General features: G+C 45.5%; 1 protein-coding gene across 2 annotated transcripts; it reads left to right on the top strand.

Moving 5' to 3' along the window:
• The first annotated feature begins 1,112 nt into the window (after positions 1–1,112).
• Positions 1,113–18,006, top strand: per1b (period circadian clock 1b). Of its 2 annotated transcripts, none has more exons than XM_084543764.1 (20): positions 1,113–1,252; positions 7,637–8,481; positions 8,631–8,884; positions 9,094–9,215; positions 9,371–9,572; positions 9,664–9,858; positions 10,199–10,277; positions 10,784–10,890; positions 10,996–11,149; positions 11,416–11,692; positions 11,814–11,922; positions 12,039–12,198; positions 12,282–12,400; positions 12,672–12,818; positions 13,383–13,772; positions 14,082–14,875; positions 14,988–15,174; positions 15,657–15,861; positions 16,202–16,352; positions 16,466–18,006. In XM_084543764.1, exons 2-20 carry the CDS (start codon positions 8,102–8,104, stop codon positions 16,751–16,753), a joined length of 4,320 nt encoding a protein of 1,439 aa, XP_084399890.1. In that variant the 5' UTR covers positions 1,113–1,252; positions 7,637–8,101; the 3' UTR covers positions 16,754–18,006. The 2 variants fall into 2 exon arrangements, with proteins under 2 accessions (XP_084399890.1, XP_084399891.1); XM_084543765.1 differs by lacking the exon at positions 1,113–1,252 and adding an exon at positions 4,385–4,874.
• Positions 18,007–18,941: the final 935 nt, after the last annotated feature.

Genomic DNA, 18,941 nt, shown 5'->3' on the forward strand with positions numbered 1-18,941 from the left:
GCATGCAGAGGCTTTGCCGCAGCCGTAATGACGAAACAAACGCGCAGCGCAAAGCTGCACCTTGAGCCCGTCAACAGCTCCCTAGGACAGGGCGTGGACAGTTCCTTGTATTCCTCCCAGTATCACTCCAGGCAAAAAAAAAAGAAAAAAAAGAATATATATATATATATATATATATATATATATGTATATATATATATATATGTATATATACCAACATTTTAAGCAACTATATATATATAGTTGCTTAAAATGTTGGTATCAAGTAAAGCTCGTTTGCCATTCAGCTACATATGCTTCCATTTTGAAACTGATGATTTTATTTTTTGTTATTGTAACATTTTAAAATAAATGATTCCAGGAATTGCTGTGGCGCACTTAACTGTATAGTTTTGCTTTGACACATACGTTCTAATATTATCTAAATTGATCTAACCATGATCATAACAATAACAAAAAAAGGATAAATGTGTAATTAAACACATTGTTTTCTTCACATGAAGTTTTCTATTGATTATCAAAGTGTGGATAAAGCTTGCTCCGTAATAAAATAATACTATAATAATAATTATTATAAATAAAAGTTAACATCGGATCTCACTGGAATTTCCCGTGTTTGACGTTTGTGAGGAAATGATAACTCGAGAATAACTTGATCACGGGATTTTAAACTACTTACCAGGTCTGTAATTATTTATATTACAATGACAGTACGGCGAAAAAAAACTTATTAGTCAGTTTTGACAAGATAAGCGTTTTAATGTAACACCACTGAAACTATATCAACTATTCTCTGAACAAACTACTTGAAAACATAAGCGTTCATTAAATATCATTGCCATGTTACTGCTTGTATTACGGTAAACCCCATCCAGTGTGGGCACAGGCCACGCCCACTAATGTTCCAGCATGTTTGGAAATGAACACAAGACCAGTCACTCCGCAACGTGACTATCGAGCCCCGTGCGGCTAGCCCCGCCCCTCTCAGCCAATCAGATCACTCGCAGGCGGAGTCTGGGCGAAGACTCTTCCTCGCCCCGTCCAATCAGGGCGGAGGATACATTGAGTACATGCACAAGCACGTGTGTCCCTGCGTGTAAACTACTGTTGGGGGGCGAGCAAATATGTCTAGAGGCTCATTCTCTATACACGGTTCTTGTTGCCTGGATGTATGCCGCTCCTTTACAGACTTTTGAGTAACCTCATCGTGGAATATCAAATCAGTTGTTACTGTTTTGGAGAACCTGTCGAGGTAAGCTGGTCTGGTTTGTTTTTTAGTCGTGTAAATCTTAATTTGCATTCTTGCTAGCGTGTTAGCTGCCGAGCTAGCGCCCAAACTGTAGGAATTGGTCGAGCTGCCTTTTGTTATAGTCGCTAAACGTGGTTAAATATGAGCTGTGATAAAAAAAAACGCGTGCTCGCTTTTAAAACGTCAAGTTTCAGGCAAACCATACGTTTACGTTTGTAAAGAATCGATGGAAGAAGCGAATGTCAACTTTGTATAAAAATGAATATAACACTGGCGTCCATGTTCCATGTTCCATGTTTTTCCATGACCTTTATGAACCTGTCCGCTTTAGTTTCTGTGTCGTGGACGTACATGTGTGTACGTTGCACAATGTCCTAACAGGGCTGTAAAATGCCCCCACTGCGGTGGCTACGTGCTGAGTAACCCTCGGTTATTTTACGAACAGGCAGTATTTTAATGATCCGCTGCCGTGATTGATTGACTGCTGGCGCAAATTAATCATTTATTTATCAGTGTTCTTCTTGCCTGCCACTGTTCACGTTGAGCTTTCATTTTGCACAGTTCTGACTAATTAAAGCCACGGATCATATTTACTTGTGTATTGTAATTAAAATGGACTTGACTGGACTTTGAGCACAGAGGGGGCCCCCCACCCCCGTCTCCTAAAGTGCACATAATGCACTTGTTGGTCGCAGATTTTTTTTGAAAGTCAACCACAGAAGCACCTTGCATTGTGGATTGTGGATTTATTTACTTCACTTGTGCATTTGCTGTACAAATTGTGTGCCTTTGGTCAGTCAAATGGTGCCCTGTGATTGGCAGCTGCTGCAGTCCACGCATGCCACTGAGTTACGTGGACTACACAGAAGAACACGGCACAACCACAGAAATCCCCACCTACAGAGTGTAGCTTTAATTAATTACGGGCCCTTTTCTCGTGCGTGTTCAGTCAACCAGTGTGAGTTTTGTGTATTTTCGCACCTGGCGTCTATGCCATCCTCTTCTGCGATGACTGAAATCTAGTGGTGTTCGTGAGGATTATACAGTGCATATGTGCAGTCCTCCTGCGTGATTAGAAGCTCCCAGGGTGGAACCGTATAGGCATACGAGCTCACGAGTGATGGACTGTGGTGGCTTGAGAGGTAAATATGAAACTGCGCAGATGCAACCCTGCAGATTCTTGAAGATACCTCACCCTGCAGTTGCGCACGAATCTCTGAAAAGCTTCTCGGGGAAACTCTACATGAAAGTGCTGAAAGTGAAGTCGGTAAAGGCTGTGGGTGGGCAACACGATGATGACTCCCCAGTTTATGCCTGAGCAGGTCAAACTGTAACATTAGCTTATTTTGAGACCACGCAGTGGAAGAAGCGTTGCGCTCATTTGATCGCATGTATGTGGGGAAGTGACTCAACACACATGAAAGCGAGCTAAAGTTCCCCTCACAGTGATGGCGAGAATGTGAGAATGGATGATTCAGCAGTGGTCTGGTTTCTCGACTGCACGGGCTTCTGTATTTACTGTCAAATTATGAAATTTCCTGTTCAGTCTCTTTGTCTAATTGCTGCTCTATCTGCTGCTCCATTACTCTGATTAAATTTCCTTAAAATGGCGAAAAAGGCAAAAACCAATCTGTGCAATATTTGCGGTTAGTCGAGGGAGTGTTTCCGATCAAGGCTAACCGAACTTACCACTGGCTGCCAGGAAATGGCTCGCTGGTGTCTCTGAAGATGCCTTAGGTGGCGGAATTTGTGTTTTGTTAATTTTCTAAGGTACGTTTTAAACTTAAATGTGCTATAGTCTCACCTTCTGTCATTAATAATTACCACTGTGGTTGTTCACGGAAGATTTTTTTTGTTATAACTTTGAGTATTTGTTGGTTTGGGACAGATTATTTGGAGTTTCAGGACTTATAAATCGATAAAACGTGACTTGGAGATTAACCAAAGTGAATTCTTTAACTTTATTTAACATCCTCAGATTGTCACACAGGGTTGAACAGTTGACATCCTTATCTTCGTGTAATTTACACCCAGTCCTATTATTGAATGTGGACCAGTGGTTACATTACACTACGGCGCCTTTTAGCCTTTTAGCTCCGCAACCTGATATATTTACTATAAAAACAGGACAGCAGATCATTGCATAACAGATGAGTCACTTAGAAGTAGCGTGATGTTTCCATCATCGTTATAATTGTGTTTTTAAAGGTCTTGTTTCAGGACTAAAACTGATTCAATTGATCAATATACTCGGTGATTAATGAAGAACAAATAATAAAATGTGGTGAACAGATATGATTTGGGCTAAAACAATTACACAGTAGGCCTGTCTTATCAGCGAGATGCGTGGTTTAAGGCACACAGTGTCTCCTAGTGGTACAGAGTGTTAATAAAAATTTAAACTACTTTACTTTGGTGCACTTTATGTTTTGTCTTATTGACCAGCCTGAGACCATAATAAGTTGTTGAGCTGAGAATGCTCTTTTTCAATCAAATCAGTGCCCGTTTGACTTTAAATGAACTGCCTGCAATCCATTGACTTGGAATGACAACATCTCAGAGGATGTCATTCATTCATTCATCTTCAGTAACCGCTTGTCGTGTGAATGGTCCGCGGAATACCTGGAGAGAACCCACGCAGACACAGGGACCAAGCAGTTTAATAACATAGAGTCAAGTTGCCAGATGTTGAGGTTGTGATGTCAACGTATAAATGAAAGTAACCGTTCCATAAAATTCAGGAAATTAACAGCAATCAGTAGATTCAACCAGTCTTCACGTGTCCTCTCGCTCCACTGTTGCTGAGCCACTTTATCGTGCTCCATTCATAATCTTCCAACTGGGTTATTAGAACGTAAGTTTCCATAACTTGGGATTATAAGCTCCATCATAAGCTCTGCAATTTACAATGACACCTCAAGCAATCCTATATTCCATTTAGTCTGCAAGATTTTGCCTGTAATAAAAAAAAAAAGAAAAAATTTGATCTAATTTAATTTTAATTAAGCTAATTAAATTAGATTAATTAAACATTTAACAGTTGGTAAAATTGAACCATCAGCCACTGGAGAGACGTTTTTTTTTTAACTTATTACTTATATTATGCTGCAAGAATAATTTATTTTTAGAAAGTACAACAGTATAAATATTCTTTATATAGTATGGACATATTTGTGTACTCAGTTCACCCCTGGTACTTTAAGAAGCGATGTGTCCGTGGGCTTTTTTTACCCCAACTCGTGCAAAGCCCCTGTGTCTGCCACACTCATGTACATTGTGTTCTGTACATCGTATGTCAATGTACACTTACTGTGGATCAGCTCCCTGTTGCATATGTACGAGGTAAACCCTCTGGGCGGAGCTGACACCAGTGTCTGCCTGTGAGCTAACTCCTGCGAGGGCCGGCCTCTGCTGGGCGGGCTCTGTGATTGGTCCGGCGCGCCGACCAATCAGCAGCCAGCAAGGCCGACCAATCAGGAGCCGGCGAGGCTTGCGGAAAGCACGGCCGCGGACACGTGCAGTATGTACACAGGGGAAGGGGAAAAAAAAAAAAAAACAGGGTAGACGCTGTGAAGGAAAGCGAACTCGGGAGGATGGACGGTGACAAGAGGCAGAGCGCGTTCAGGTCGGTGAGGGGAATTAAAGTCTGTCTTTTTAATGAATTACTAGTCGTGATTCAGGGTGTTGCGATGGAGCCGCTCGCTTTTAGCCCGCTGGAGAAGTTCACATGTTCACGCACGGAGCTGCGCCACACCTTCCTGCAGACTCCTGCTGTACAAAGTGTCTCATGTAACACTATGAGTTAACTGAAGGTTTGGTACAGGCCGGGCCTTTTTTTTTTTTTTTTTTTTTTTTTTTAAATGTCATTGTGATTTTGTGCCTTTTGTAAAGACTGCACTATGATACAGTTATTACATGATGCACCCACACATCAATTAGAGACTGTTCAGTTTCACTGGTGTACCTAATGAACTGACATGTTAGTGTACATTATGGCTGTTCTTGACTTCATATGCCAGACTAGTGCTTTTATATTAATATAATAGCAAAAGCATTTAGTTGATTAGTGTTGTATCTTTCATATGCACTGTAATGATGACTGTTAATTATTTCCTAAACAAGATGATTTGTGTAAATGACGTTAAACCGAAAGAATGTCTTTGATCAGTCCTCCTATAACCCCAGATATTAACTTAACTGTGACAGAAGCCTTAGATAAACCAAGTATTCCCTCATTTGAGCAGGAGCAAGCATTGAGCTGTGGATTCATTATTCTACTGATAGTTCCTCTGGGTTTGTCCTGTTATGAGCTGGGATTCAGCAACAACTGTAGAGACTTACAGATGCTTTGCTTGTAACAGATGAACACTTGTTTCGTTAACCGTCGTGGCTTGTGAGCAACTGTTTGAGGAGAGCCCAGGTAAAGTGAAGCGGAGAAGGTGTTGTTGCGGCCCGCTGACGTCTCCTGCGTCTTGTTTACCACCGCTCTGATGCTTTTATGTAGAGCCTGCTGTTTTGTTTTTGTCTGAGTCACTGCCAGCTTTCGAGCCTTCTCCATTTATACCGTGGTGCCTGTTGCCACCAACAACCACTGCTGGCAGGGCTGTGTACTGCATGACTCGAGCTCATGCGTGTACACGGTATATGTTCAGAGCAATCAGTAAATGGTGTTTAAGAGTGAAGCTGTAGTGTGTCTTCTCTTTTGTTTGTGTAGAGTCTAGTACTAGGTGTTATTTGCCTCTATGTCAACACACATATTCCTCAGGGGCATTATTCTCTCAGACTTTATTAATTTGTACAACCTGAGGCAGGCGGGAGCAGTTTAAATTCATAAAACACTTTCAAAAAGCCAAAGCAGATTTGAGCATCTTATACCTTATAGTCAGCACACCCTGTTGCATACTCTCTTTTTTCACACCAAGATACTGTAACCACTATCTTGCATAATCGGATCGAGTGCATTTCCTGTGAATAATTCGAGATGGTGGGTGGCATAGTGGCTCAGTGATTTGCAGTGTTATCTCACAGTCTCGGGGCCCAGACCTGATCGAGCTGCCTCCCTCGTGTCTGTTTGTGTTTCTCCCCGGTGGTCTGGTTGTCATGGATCCCCTAATGTATGTTTTAATGCTGCCTCTCACCTCTGATTGGCTGCAGCGGTGTAAAGGAAAACGCACTGAATTTAAGCACGCGCCCATTAAGCAGAAGGCCCGCTATAGTTGACTTAGCGGGCAGGTAGGTAGGAGGTATGCCGAGCGCAATTAAGCACCGCCACCTCCATGCGTCTCCGCCATCAACCTTGGAAGTATGCATGGATGCCAGCCTGCCTCAACGCCCACTCACGCCCTGCTTGCATATTTCCAGATCACAACTGCTCCTTCTCCCGCCCAGCCCGGCCGCAGCGCGCACACACAGCTTGTCATGTGCGAGTGTGCATCATCCATCTGACCGAAACATAATGCTGATTAGCATATTACGGCCGGCAAGGAGGCAGCTCGACATGAATCTGTCGGACTCATACCTGCAGTCGACGGCCTCTTTCTATTCCCAGCTCGTTACGTTTCAAGTTATTCATGAGTGATGAGTGTATTAGCTGGACGCTCCTCTTATCCCCTCTGCAGCTCTAATGTCTCCAGCTGGCAGCTGCTCTGACCCAGTCCAGAGTCCAGTCAGCCTTATTGGGTGGGTGCGTCATAACGGGGAGCTAAGTTGCGTCTGAGCCGTCAGCGCAAGGACATTTAAAACCAACGCATCACTGTACACCTGGTGGACAGGCAGGTCAATGTGGTTGTGGGCCAGCAAGCTTGACAAAATTACAGAATTGAGTGGATTGGCAACCGGGGGACTAGCCAATGTTGTCTTCTACTTGCGTCTGAAGGTATTAAGGGATTATGGATAAAGGATAAATAGCACTAGACTTTCACTTGCGTAGGCGACGGCCATATATATCCACAAACACTAATTCATCACGGCCTTCTAATGTTGGGCTTTGTGTCCTCCTCCCGGTTTGTTGTTGGGTTTGGCCGTCCTCTGGGTTAAAGGGCAGCGAGCAATGACGACCAACGAGCGTCCTTTTGTAATTTTAGCATGTTCCCCATGTCTATATTCGGGCGCATGCACACGCACTCGCAAATAAAAGATTATTGTCGTTTTGTGCTCGAGGTTACATAATCTGGGTAAAAGAGGGACGGCCGTGGAAACCGCTTATTCTTTCACCAAACGTGCAGCCTGCACCGAGCGGCAGCAGCAGAGACAGCCTCTCATGGCCGTGTCGGAGGCGAACATTATAAACTCTCGACAAGCGCTCGTTTTTATTTTGGTCTTTTCAGAGCTGTGGTCCTTGGGAGGTCTTTTATAATATAATAATGTTGCCTTTTTTTTTCATTTCAGGTGGCCTTTAGCACCTAGAGCAACACATCTCCGAAGAGGCGAGAAGACCAGATACGGAGTGAAGTGAATGTTTTTTTGCTCTCACCAAGAGCTGTTTTTCTCACTCTCCCGTTCAATCTCTCGTGCCATCTGTTGGAGCCCTCACAGCCAAAGCTGTTTCATAACCAGAAAGTCACATCTTGTCTGCAGTACTTCGAGTGGCAGTTATTCTCAGTAGTAAAACACTACAGTTTGTTTATCGGAGTGCGCTTTTTGAAAAATCTACACCAAGGGGTTCACACCCCCCAGATTTAATCACTTTTATTTTGCAGAAGAAACTATGAATTTCTCTTCTTAATTTTTAAACCAAAAGCCGACAAAATGATTCACATGTGGATGCATAGTAGTCCCACTTAATCTATAGTTGCTCATTTTTTTCCATCTTGGCTGACAAATCAAGCTGTACCAGCCTCATCCTAAACTAGTATGAGTTATGACAACTCTAAATCAACGCCCAGCAGCAGCACTCGGGGGCGAGTGACGGGGGCCGGCGAGAAAGACCAGGACGCAGAGGCACAGGGGTTAAATGTGCAGAAAAGCAGCAGCGGTCAGCCCGGCGCCAATGTCGCCGCCCAGGAGCAGGGGAGCGGAGGCGGAGGAGGTTCGTCCCTCAGCGGAGCTTCTGGATCCGGAGATCCCAGGGGGCCCAGTTCGGATGATACGGACGGGCACTCCAGCGGAAACGACTCCGGGGAGAGGGAGAGCGGGTCTCGTGGACGCCAGTCCGCACTCAGCTCGCACAGCCACAGTTCATCAAATGGGAAGGACTCTGGCATGATGCTGGAAAGCACAGAGAGCCACAAGAGGTAAGAGAAGAAGCCACTGCACAAACACTGCGGATATGTTTTATTTTTCTGCTGTCGTTCTAAACTATACTTGGCTCAACCAAAACTGCAGCCTTCTCCTTCTTTATTCTTGCTCCGCTAAGTCTTCCTAATTTTTCCTCCTCGCCCAGCTCCAACTCTCAGAGTCTCTCACCTCCCAGCGGCTCCCTGGCTTACAGCCTTCTGTCGACCAGTTCGGAGCACGACCCCCCCTCCACCTCCGGGTGCAGCAGCGACCAGTCTGCGAGGGTCCAGACGCAGAAGGAGCTGATGAAGGCCATCAAGGAGCTGAAGCTCCGCCTGCCAGCCGAGCGCAAGACCAAGGGCCACACCAGCACTCTAAATGCACTCAAATATGCACTGCAGTGTGTCAGACAAGTCAGAGGTGAGTGTCTCATTGTCTTGACGTCTTCTTTTTATTAAAAGCGAGACGAGAGCGAGGCTCTGCGTGCAGCATGTGTCAAACAGAACCCGATCATTTCCCGTTTTGGATTTAAAGCCCCTGTCACTGTCTTGATTAACTGTCGAGATTAATGTTTGCTTCTCCTGGATGCAGTTAAATATTTAATGCCACTCTTTTCTTTCTGTTTCCAGCTAACAAGGAGTACTATCACCAGTGGAGTGTGGAGGAATGTCACGGCTGCAGCCTGGACTTGTCCACCTTCACGATTGAGGAGCTCGACAACATCACCTCAGAATACACACTCAAAAACACTGTAAGTTACTCACGACGGACAGCCTGAATTATTATCTATGAGTAAACTTTCAACCAGTCTTATCTGCACATTTTTAAATGATGAAATAATGCCTTCCTCACACTTTCTTCATTCAGCGACTGAAATTGATACTGACTGACTTCTGTTTTCTACAGGACACGTTCTCCATGGCAGTGTCCTTCTTGTCAGGGAAGGTCGTGTACGTATCACCCCAGGGCTCGTCCCTGCTGCGCTGTAAGCCCGACTGTCTCCAGGGGACGGTGTTTTCTGAGCTCCTGGCCCCGCAGGACGTCAGCACCTTCTACAGCGGCACAGCACCCTGCCGCCTGCCGACCTGGGCGTCCTGCATCGGATCCGGTGAGCCAACGCCACCTCAAACTTAAGAACGTAGTCTTTGTCCAGCGTCTTCAAACGGTTTCCTGTACTGACTGACTTTGTCTCCCCCCAGCCTCTCCTCCAGTGGACTGCACTCAGGAGAAGTCCATGTTCTGTCGGATCAGCGCTGACCGGACGCAGGGCGGAGACATGCGCTACTATCCCTTTCGCCTCACGCCGTACCAGCTCACCATCAGAGACTCGGATGCTGCTGAGCCGCAGCCGTGCTGCCTGCTCATCGCAGAGAGGGTCCACTCTGGATACGAGGGTATACATATACATATTACATATACAGTATAAAAAGCACATAAATTAATGTTTGTGATAAGAAACCTGATTATGTAAGAATGAATTCAGCCATCACTATTTACTTAACTTCAGGTTTGTCATTTTGCGGATTGTTAGTTTCACATTGAAGCAGGCGTTTGTTTTTGTGTGAGAGCGTGGGCGGGTGTTAAACAGGATACAGTGGTACTAACAGCGCCAAATGGCCTTTTGCCTTTCAGATCTGCAAATAAACCATTCTGTATGCAGACTGTTTGTTTCATCTAAATCCTCACCTTCCTTCAAAACATTATCGTAATCCGTTGTCTCTGTCTCCTCTGCAGCTCCTCGTATCCCTGCAGACAAGAGGATCTTCACCACCAGCCACAGTCCCAGCTGCCTCTTCCAGGAAGTGGACGAGAGGTCAGTTCCCCTCCTTCTGAAATGATGGTTACTGCTGAGTCGCCTTCTGGCTGACGACTTTTCGGCACTACACTGACACTACAGTGACATGATTCCTTTAGCTGTTTAAAAACGGTGCCAACAAGAAAGTAGACGTCAGGAATCAGGAAAAAATGATTTGACGAGTATTTTAGCGATTTGTTTTGGCCCAAGTCCCATCCACTAACATGGAGGGGGTGGAGCTTATGACCTATACCGCAGCCAGCCACCAGGGGGAGCTCTACTTTCTTTGGCTTCACTTTTAAGGAGCAGTTCCACTTCTATCTTTTATTTATGCATACTATATTCTGATTTTTTTGAATTGATGCAAAAAAGTAGGTTACATTTGTTCTTTACCAGACACTAATAATGTTTTTTAGCCAAAATAATTATATTCATTGATCTCTTCTATAAATGTTGATATAAGCTGAATATAACATATGCATCATCACTGTCTAATAAATAAGTATCATTTGATGTGTTTCCAGGGCAGTGCCACTGTTGGGCTACCTGCCACAGGACTTGGTGGGAACACCCATCTTGCTCTACATTCACCCTGAGGACAGGCCCATGATGGTGGCTATACACGAGAAGAGTGAGTCTATTTAACGTGCTGTAGCCTCACATGTCTCAAAGCGGAAATGTCTACACGTACGTCTTTATTTCATGTCATTCTAATACGATGTCTGCTCCGTTTCAGTCTTCCAGTTTGCAGGGCAACCGTTCGAGTATTCACCCCTGCGGATGTGCGCCCGCAGCGGGGAATATGTTACCATCGATACCAGCTGGTCTTCCTTCGTCAACCCCTGGAGCAGAAAGGTGGCGTTCATCGTTGGGCGTCACAAAGTCAGAACGTAAGTGTTTTTTCTCTAAGCGATGATTGTAACACTTACTCAGAGACATGAGCACAAATTAACATAAAGCAAACAGATTTCAGATTTGTTGTTTTTCATGTATTTATTTTGTGTAGTGGAGAAGTTACACAAATGCACATGATGAGTAAGGAAACTTGTGCGTTAGTCATCAGCATCAGCTGACCTCAACGACAATATACAACACAAAGCCTAAAGAGATGGAAATGCACCGTGTTAAAAGCTCAGTTTCTTTTTCCAATCTCCAGGAGCCCGCTGAATGAAGACGTGTTCACCATGCCGCAATGCTACGAGAGTCGGGTCACCACACCCGACATCGTCCAGCTGAGCGAGAAGATCCACCGTCTCCTGGTGCAGCCGGTGCACAGCGGAGGCTCTCAGGGCTACAGCTCACTGGGGTCCAGTGGCTCCCGGGGCTCTCGCCGCTCCCACCAACAGCACCTCAGTGCCTCGGCCACCTCGTCCTGCGAGAGCAACGGCCCCGCCGTGGAAGAAGTGGCCACTGCGGTCGCTTTACGCAAACCTGTGAGTCTGAGCCAGAAACTGCGGCAGTGTTTTTGTCCACATGAGGAACCGTAGCAGAAGCTTCACAGTTACGTGTGTTCGTATGTTTAATTAATCGAATCCGGTGCCGTGTTTTTTCCAGATGACGTTCCAGCAGATCTGCAAAGATGTCCACATGGTCAAGACTAACGGGCAGCAGGTTTTCATCGAGTCTCGCAACCGTCCACCGCCTAGAAAAAGCACCAGCGCAGGTAAACCAACTTCCCTGTTGTATTTTAGGTCTGCACAAGTTAAAGATAGCAGGAGAGTAGAAGAAGGTTCTCAAGCTCAAACTGACTTTATTGAATTCCCTTGTCCTTCTGTCCAGGCACAACAAGCCTCAGAGCAATCAACAGTGACCCAATCAGAGGTTTGATTGCAGACATGACAAAAACACCCAAAGCTGTGGTCCCAGCACTACTTGTACCGAAGGACCCTCCCGCTGGCTACTCTTACCAGCAGATCAACTGTCTGGACAGCATCATTAGGTTTGCATGCAAACCTGCAGCCTGTGCTTCCGTCATTTCATTTTCTTTTCATCAGTCCACTCATCCAGTGATTTTGTTCACAGGTACCTGGAGAGCTGTAACATTCCTAACACTGTTAAAAGGAAGTGTGGCTCCTCCTCTTGCACTGCCTCCTCGACGTCTGACGACGACAAACAGCAGGAAGCTAGCAACGGCAACAAAGGTACTTTTATACTGACTTTAAATCAGATTAAGTTGTTTTACAGGTAATAATGTAGGTAATTAAGTAGACGACAGGCCTGTTATTTACCACGTGAGCTCCCACCTTATTTAGTGTATTGTCTCTGTGGACAAAATGCTGATAGAGAAACAATTGTTATCATTGTTTTAGTTTATTCCAAAGCCTTTTGCAGAATCTTTGCTATGAGATTGCTAACAAACCTGGTTGTTCATGTGTCTTTGCAACTGAAACTGTGCCGATGTTCTCTCTACAGGTGGTTCAGTTAACCTTGTAGGTGAACCACCTACTCTGCCTCCTCTGTCCATGGCCACAAAGGCAGAGAGTGTAGCCTCAGTAACGTCTCAGTGTAGCTTCAGCAGCACCATCGTCCATGTAGGAGACAAGAAACCTCCCGAGTCAGGTGGGCAACACTCTCTGGAACTATGAGTTCCTTTCACGTCTTAAATGTACAGACCTTCAGTAAGGGGTTGGAGTTCAAGAGCAGTTCTTTTCATGTTGACCTGATGCTGTAGTTATCCTCTCTATTTTGATATTAAAGAAAACCTATTCATACCTATGAGCCTCACTTTACCTTTTCATGGAAATCTTCTCTTTCTGGCTGTTGTCTTTGAAGGGTTTCAATCTTTCTCCCTCCAAACATCTACTGCTTTCTTCTTTCCTTAATCCCTTTTAAAGCCAGACTATGTAACATTTGCAATATGCAATGTTAAATGCTAAAATATAGAGTAACAGTAAAAAAAAAAAATACTAACAATCTATAAAAAAATTTTTAAGCATACTAACATTAGCCTCCATAAGCTTCTGGTCATATAAGATTGTAATATTAAAGTTGACATGTGTGTTGTTTATGAATTTAGCATTTCATTGCAAGAGGAGTCATTAAAAAGTTACATAGCCTTACTTTAATGCTCTTTAAACTGCATCGATGTTTTCATAACACCTGCATCCTTCCTCGTATTCACAGACATTGTCATGGAGGACGCTCCTATTACTCCTACACCGGCTCCTCTTTATACTACACCAGCTCGACCTGCCACCGCCCCAACACGTCCCTGGAGCGCTTCAGCGCCTTCCGCTAGCGCCGCCGTCACTCCTCCTCCTCCGCCTCCCCCTCCGCCGCCCCCTTTCCCTCAAGCCAGTCAGCCGGAGAGGGACGGTCGGAGAAGTGGAAGTGTTGGCGGAGGCGGAGGCGGCCGTCTGGGCCTGACCAAAGAGGTGCTGTCCGCCCACACCCAGCAGGAGGAGCAGGCGTTCCTCGATCGCTTCAAGGACCTCAGCAAGCTGCGCGTTTTCGATCAGACGGCGTCTTCGAACGCGCGCTGCCAGACTCCAGCTGCCAACCCGCTGTCACGAGGTAGGGGGATACCAGTCCACCACACAACACACCCTGGGGTCTATTTATATTTACAGTGTGATTGAGTGGATGTGTGGCTTATGTCATACCAGAGAGCACATCGAATCAAGATTTATTTACTACAGAAACACTGTTGTGGGTGTTTTATTTATTTCTAGATTAGCTGTTTTCCAGAAAATTACCAGCCACTCATTCTAAGAATTGAACGAATACACCACCAAGCCACTCGTCTTCATTAAGTTCAGCTTATGAGTCCTTTGATGTGAAGGAAAGAGCCGAAATGAATGCATTGCCTCCTTTCGTTCTCAGGAGTCCGTTGTTCTCGCGACTACCCTGCGGCAGGCAGCAGCAGTCACAGACGTGGTCGCGGCGCTAAGAGACTCAAGCACCAGGAGTCGTCCGACCAACACAGCTCCATGGGTCTGAGCGGGAGTCGTCTCGACCACAGGACCAGCGCAGCTCCCATGCCCCTCAACATGCCCCTCAACATGCCTCTGGGACCTCCCACTAACTCCTCCTCCTGGCCGTCTGTAGGCTCCCAGGCTAGCATTCCCTCCGCCCCCTTTGCCCCCGGTATGCTTCCACTCTACCCCATCTACCCTCCTCTCGCGCAGAACCTCCAAGTCCACGATCCGTCACGTTTCCCCCCTACCCAGATGGCACCCCCCATGATGGCCCTCGTTCTCCCCAACTACATGTTCCCCCAGATGGGAGCACCCATGCCTCAGCCAGCTGTCGCCCCCGGACACTTCTACAACCCCAACTTCAGTTACCCGATGGCCCCGACAGTCACCGTCCCCACTGTCGTGTCCAACCCCATGCCCACCCCCGCCACCTGCGACCCGTCTCGTTGCAGCACCCCGCAGTCGTACAGTCAGATGCCCGCTGACCGCGATGGTGCAGAGTCCCCCCTCTTCCAGTCCCGATGCTCCTCCCCCCTCAACTTGCTGCAGCTGGAGGAATCGCCAAGCAACCGGTTAGAGGTCGCCACGGCTCTAGCTGCGTCTCAGCAGGCCACGCCTTCTGTGCAGGGCGCCACAGCCGGAGGACAGAGCTCAGCCAACGAGAGGAGTTCTGATGATACCTCCAAGGAGAATGAGAATGTAAGGACACGGATATCTAATCTTGTGTTATTTTGAATTTGACTTCATTTCATGGAAGATTTTAAGAATGTTTTTATGCTCTTGTTTATTTATTTTATTTTCTCTCCAATAGGGCGAAACTAATGAGTCCAACAACGACGCCATGTCCACCTCCAGCGATCTGCTGGATATGTTGCTGCAGGAAGACTCCCGATCAGGCACTGGCTCTGCTGCCTCTGGTTCTGGGTCCTCCGGTACAAGGTCCTCAGGTTCAGGGTCCGGCTCCAATGGATGCAGCTCCTCCGGCACCAGCGGCATGAGTAAGTAGATCTGTTCTGCTTGTGAAAGACACAGATTCCAGTGTTATGTAACATGTTTCAATGACTCTCACCTCGAGAATGTAGAGTTCTGGGTCACTCTGACAATTATTTATTCCAACCACAGAAGTCCTTGTAGCATAATAGGTGGTGATTGAGGGAGGTGGATGAAATACATTTTCTTTAATAAATTAAATGAACAAATCAGAATTTCAATATTCTGTACCCAGGAAAGATAAAAAGATAAACTTTAAAAAGTGGAGAAAGAAAGTTCTGCCCTATGCACTTAGTTATATAAGCTACTCAATGTGCCGAAAAATACTATTTAGATTCTGTTGACATTCTTATCTTATTTATTTCAAGTTGTCGGCATAATGTCCCAAAAGTTTTCTGTGATGCATCTATGCATCTTAAATTTGAGACTGATTAATTCTGTCTCCAAGTTCACGATTAAATCTTGACTCTTAACTCCCCGGTCCTTCCAGGCAGCAGCCAGGGCAGCCACACCAGCAAGTACTTCGGCAGCATCGACTCGTCGGAGAACGACCACTCCCGCAAACAGCCAGCAGGGGGCAGCAGCAGCGCTGGAGGCGAGGAGCAGTTCATCAAGTGCGTCCTGCAGGACCCCATCTGGCTGCTGATGGCCAACACAGACGACAAGGTCATGATGACGTATCAGCTGCCCGTCAGGTACGACGCTGGTCAAAATGTGACCAATCAGCACAGCAGACTCATAGTTAGAATTTCCAGCATGAATGTGAGCTCTACTTTGAAACTTTAGCGACTCCTTTCAGGCTCCTAGCAGCTGATTTATAAGAACAAAGGGAGAATATTTTTATTTCTGAGGAAGTGCAGCAGGTTGTGACTAGAAGGAAACACTACCAGTGCAATCTATGATTTATTATATGTGTTTATGGGTGATATGTAAGAGAAGATAAGCAGTTATATAACACACACCATATTCTAAGAAATCATGTAATGATCCAGAGAGGCTGTAGTCTAACCTGCCTTCCCTGTGTCTGAATAATAGGGACATGGAGACGGTGCTGCGCGAGGACCGTGAAGCCTTGAGGAGCATGCAGAAACACCAGCCACGCTTCACAGAGGACCAGAAAGGGGAACTGAGTCAAGTTCATCCCTGGATCCGCACGGGACGCCTGCCACGGGCTGTCAACATCTCTGTGAGTACTGCCCCTCGCCTAAAAGAAGGCTCAACATGTGAATCATTGTACATCAAGTAAGCACAGATGCAACTACAGATAAATAAGAGGAAATGTTGTTTCTCTGGTTTCAGGGCTGCTCAGGCTGCAAGTCTCCCTTATCTGTGCCGGCCGCTACCCCATTCGACGTGGAGATCCACGAAATGGAGCTGTGCAGCGTGCTGAAGGCTCAGGAGGAGAACGCCAGTAAGACCAAAAAGAATCTCACAGAAACGGCCATGGATGAGACTCAGCCAGAAGACGAAGACGAGGAGGAAGACGTAGAAGAGAAAGGAACCAAAACACAAGAGAACAACCAGGACATGGCGGCGGAGGACCCGAGGGCGGCCTCCGAAGCCATGGAAGAAAAAGCTCAGACTTAACCACCGGGTTCGGACGTGACTCACCGAGGAGGTGGGGAAAGAAGAAAAATGTCTTTGCTGATATGCAGCATTTATGCGCCTTCCAGGACTTTGTGTTCTCATGACATTATTGCACAGGGTGTAAGAAAAATGAGCTCCGCTGGGACAGTAAGGTGCAGACAACTGACATTTGTGGTTGGACAGGTCATGCAGGACTCTTGGCCGCATTCGTCTCCACCGTTGACGACAGCACACCGGGCATGCAGTAAATGCCACGGACGCTATCGAACGTACACACTCAGTTTTAGAGAGTGGATAAGGTTTTACCTCCGCTGTTCTTGTAGTCCATTACATATTTATTTAAAGTTGTAAGAGAGGACTAAGGTGAATGTGTTACAGAAAAATGAAAAAACAAAAAAAAAATAATGATAAATGGCGCCTTTATATAAAGATGGATGTGCTTCACCACAGTGTCCTCCGTGGCGTTTTCGGCTCACGGGGAAAGAAGGGAGTCTATCTATCTGTGACTTTTCCCCTCACTGAATGTTTTCTGGGATCCTGCTCCCACCTCCTTCCTCAAACACTGACTTTTGTGTTTATGTCGTTTTGTTTTTTTCACAAAAATGAAGAGAAGAAAAGAAAAACCCAGTAGATAAAATGTACAGTTAGAAACGGGTTATTTTGTAAAAATTGTGTATATTTTTATACTTTCAGCCACTGCGAAAAAAGTAGAAATACCCTAATGAGTATTTGAAAGTTAAAGAAAATGTATTTGAAAATCTTGTTTGTTATGAATTTGCGGCAGAAGAGAACAGTTTGTGACACGACAGCTGCTTTTACTTTATGTACAGAGACGGGCGGTGGGCCTTGTAAGGTTTCTCTTTGACCTGGCATTGGTTTGTCGCGTGGTTCCCCCACGGTGACAAATTAACCGTGTCGTCCTGAGAAACGTTTCTCCGTTAATTAACGCAAGGCACTACTTCCCAAATTGTTGTCCCACCGGCGGAGAGAGCTTCAGTGTTGTGAGTGTTTGCTCATATCGTGGATCGTGAAAGAGGTGGGCACAACTATTAAAAAAAAGTCCAGAGGGAGTCTGAGAGTGTTCAGCACCTTCTCTTTTCCTCTCTGTCCCTTTCTCTTCCTCTCTGTGGCACAGTTGTGGTCATGTGATATCCTGTGCTTTAAGCCGTCAGTGGTGTCTGCGACCGTTTCTTAATATTTTTTGTGAAAATTCTTTGTACAAAAAACAACAAATAAAATGACTTGGAAAAGCATTTAAGCACTTTTTTTTATTTTTTTCTCTTGCAGAGTTAGTTTTATGATTACATCTCTTTGCAGTCTATTTTTGTTGGTGGGTGTTGTGAAACAGTTGGCTTGGATACACAGAAGCGTCCAGAATGGACTGGAGGCAGGGAGCGGATCAGGGCAGCTGCTTTCTGTCCCGACCGCAGTCTCCTTCTATTCTACTGCAGTTTCCACCCCAAACGGTCGCCACAGCTTAAAAAAAGACAAAGGCATGTCCCCGTTTAGACAAACACAGCGGCGATGTTGATTTCATTGCACATTAAAACAATAAGCATAATGATCGTAATGCACGTGGCTCAATTTGTTAGAGAACGCCCAGCTGCATGAAACAAAACCATATTATATTACAATAAGGGTGAACCCACAGTGCAGCATATTTCAAGACTTCCGTAATGACTTGAAGGAGTCCTGTCTGATTTCTATTTTGGTTACTGTATTTTTCATTCTTTCCTGCACTTCAGCTGAGTCAGCTCACCGACCATTTTCTACTGTTATGAGTTCTGTGTTGAGGAATTTAATCTTTGTAATTAACCGTCTCTTAAGTTGTGCTGGTGCACCCACACGGGCAGGTTTCAAGAGCAAAAGTCTACGGCCATACACGAAGCTTTGTGAGTTTGAACTCGGGCTCAGCTCAGACTTAGAGCTAAATGCTAATCTTGGCATGCTAAATTGCTGACAGCTAATGCCAATGATGCTAACTGAATGAATGTTTAGTTTGGCGTTTTACACTTACGTATTGGGTAAAAAAAATAAAAATGCATACATTTCATGTAATTAAACTCCATCTTAAAGTCACCAAGAGCAGACATTTTCTAGTGCTGCAGAAGAAGTTAAAGTCATGCACCAAAACAAAAATGATTTCGCAAAATGTTGCTCAAATTTCCACCTCATGCCACTGCTATAG

The sequence above is a fragment of the Chelon labrosus genome, assembly GCF_963514085.1.
Source record: "Chelon labrosus genome assembly, chromosome: 1".
NCBI lineage: Eukaryota > Metazoa > Chordata > Actinopteri > Mugiliformes > Mugilidae > Chelon > Chelon labrosus.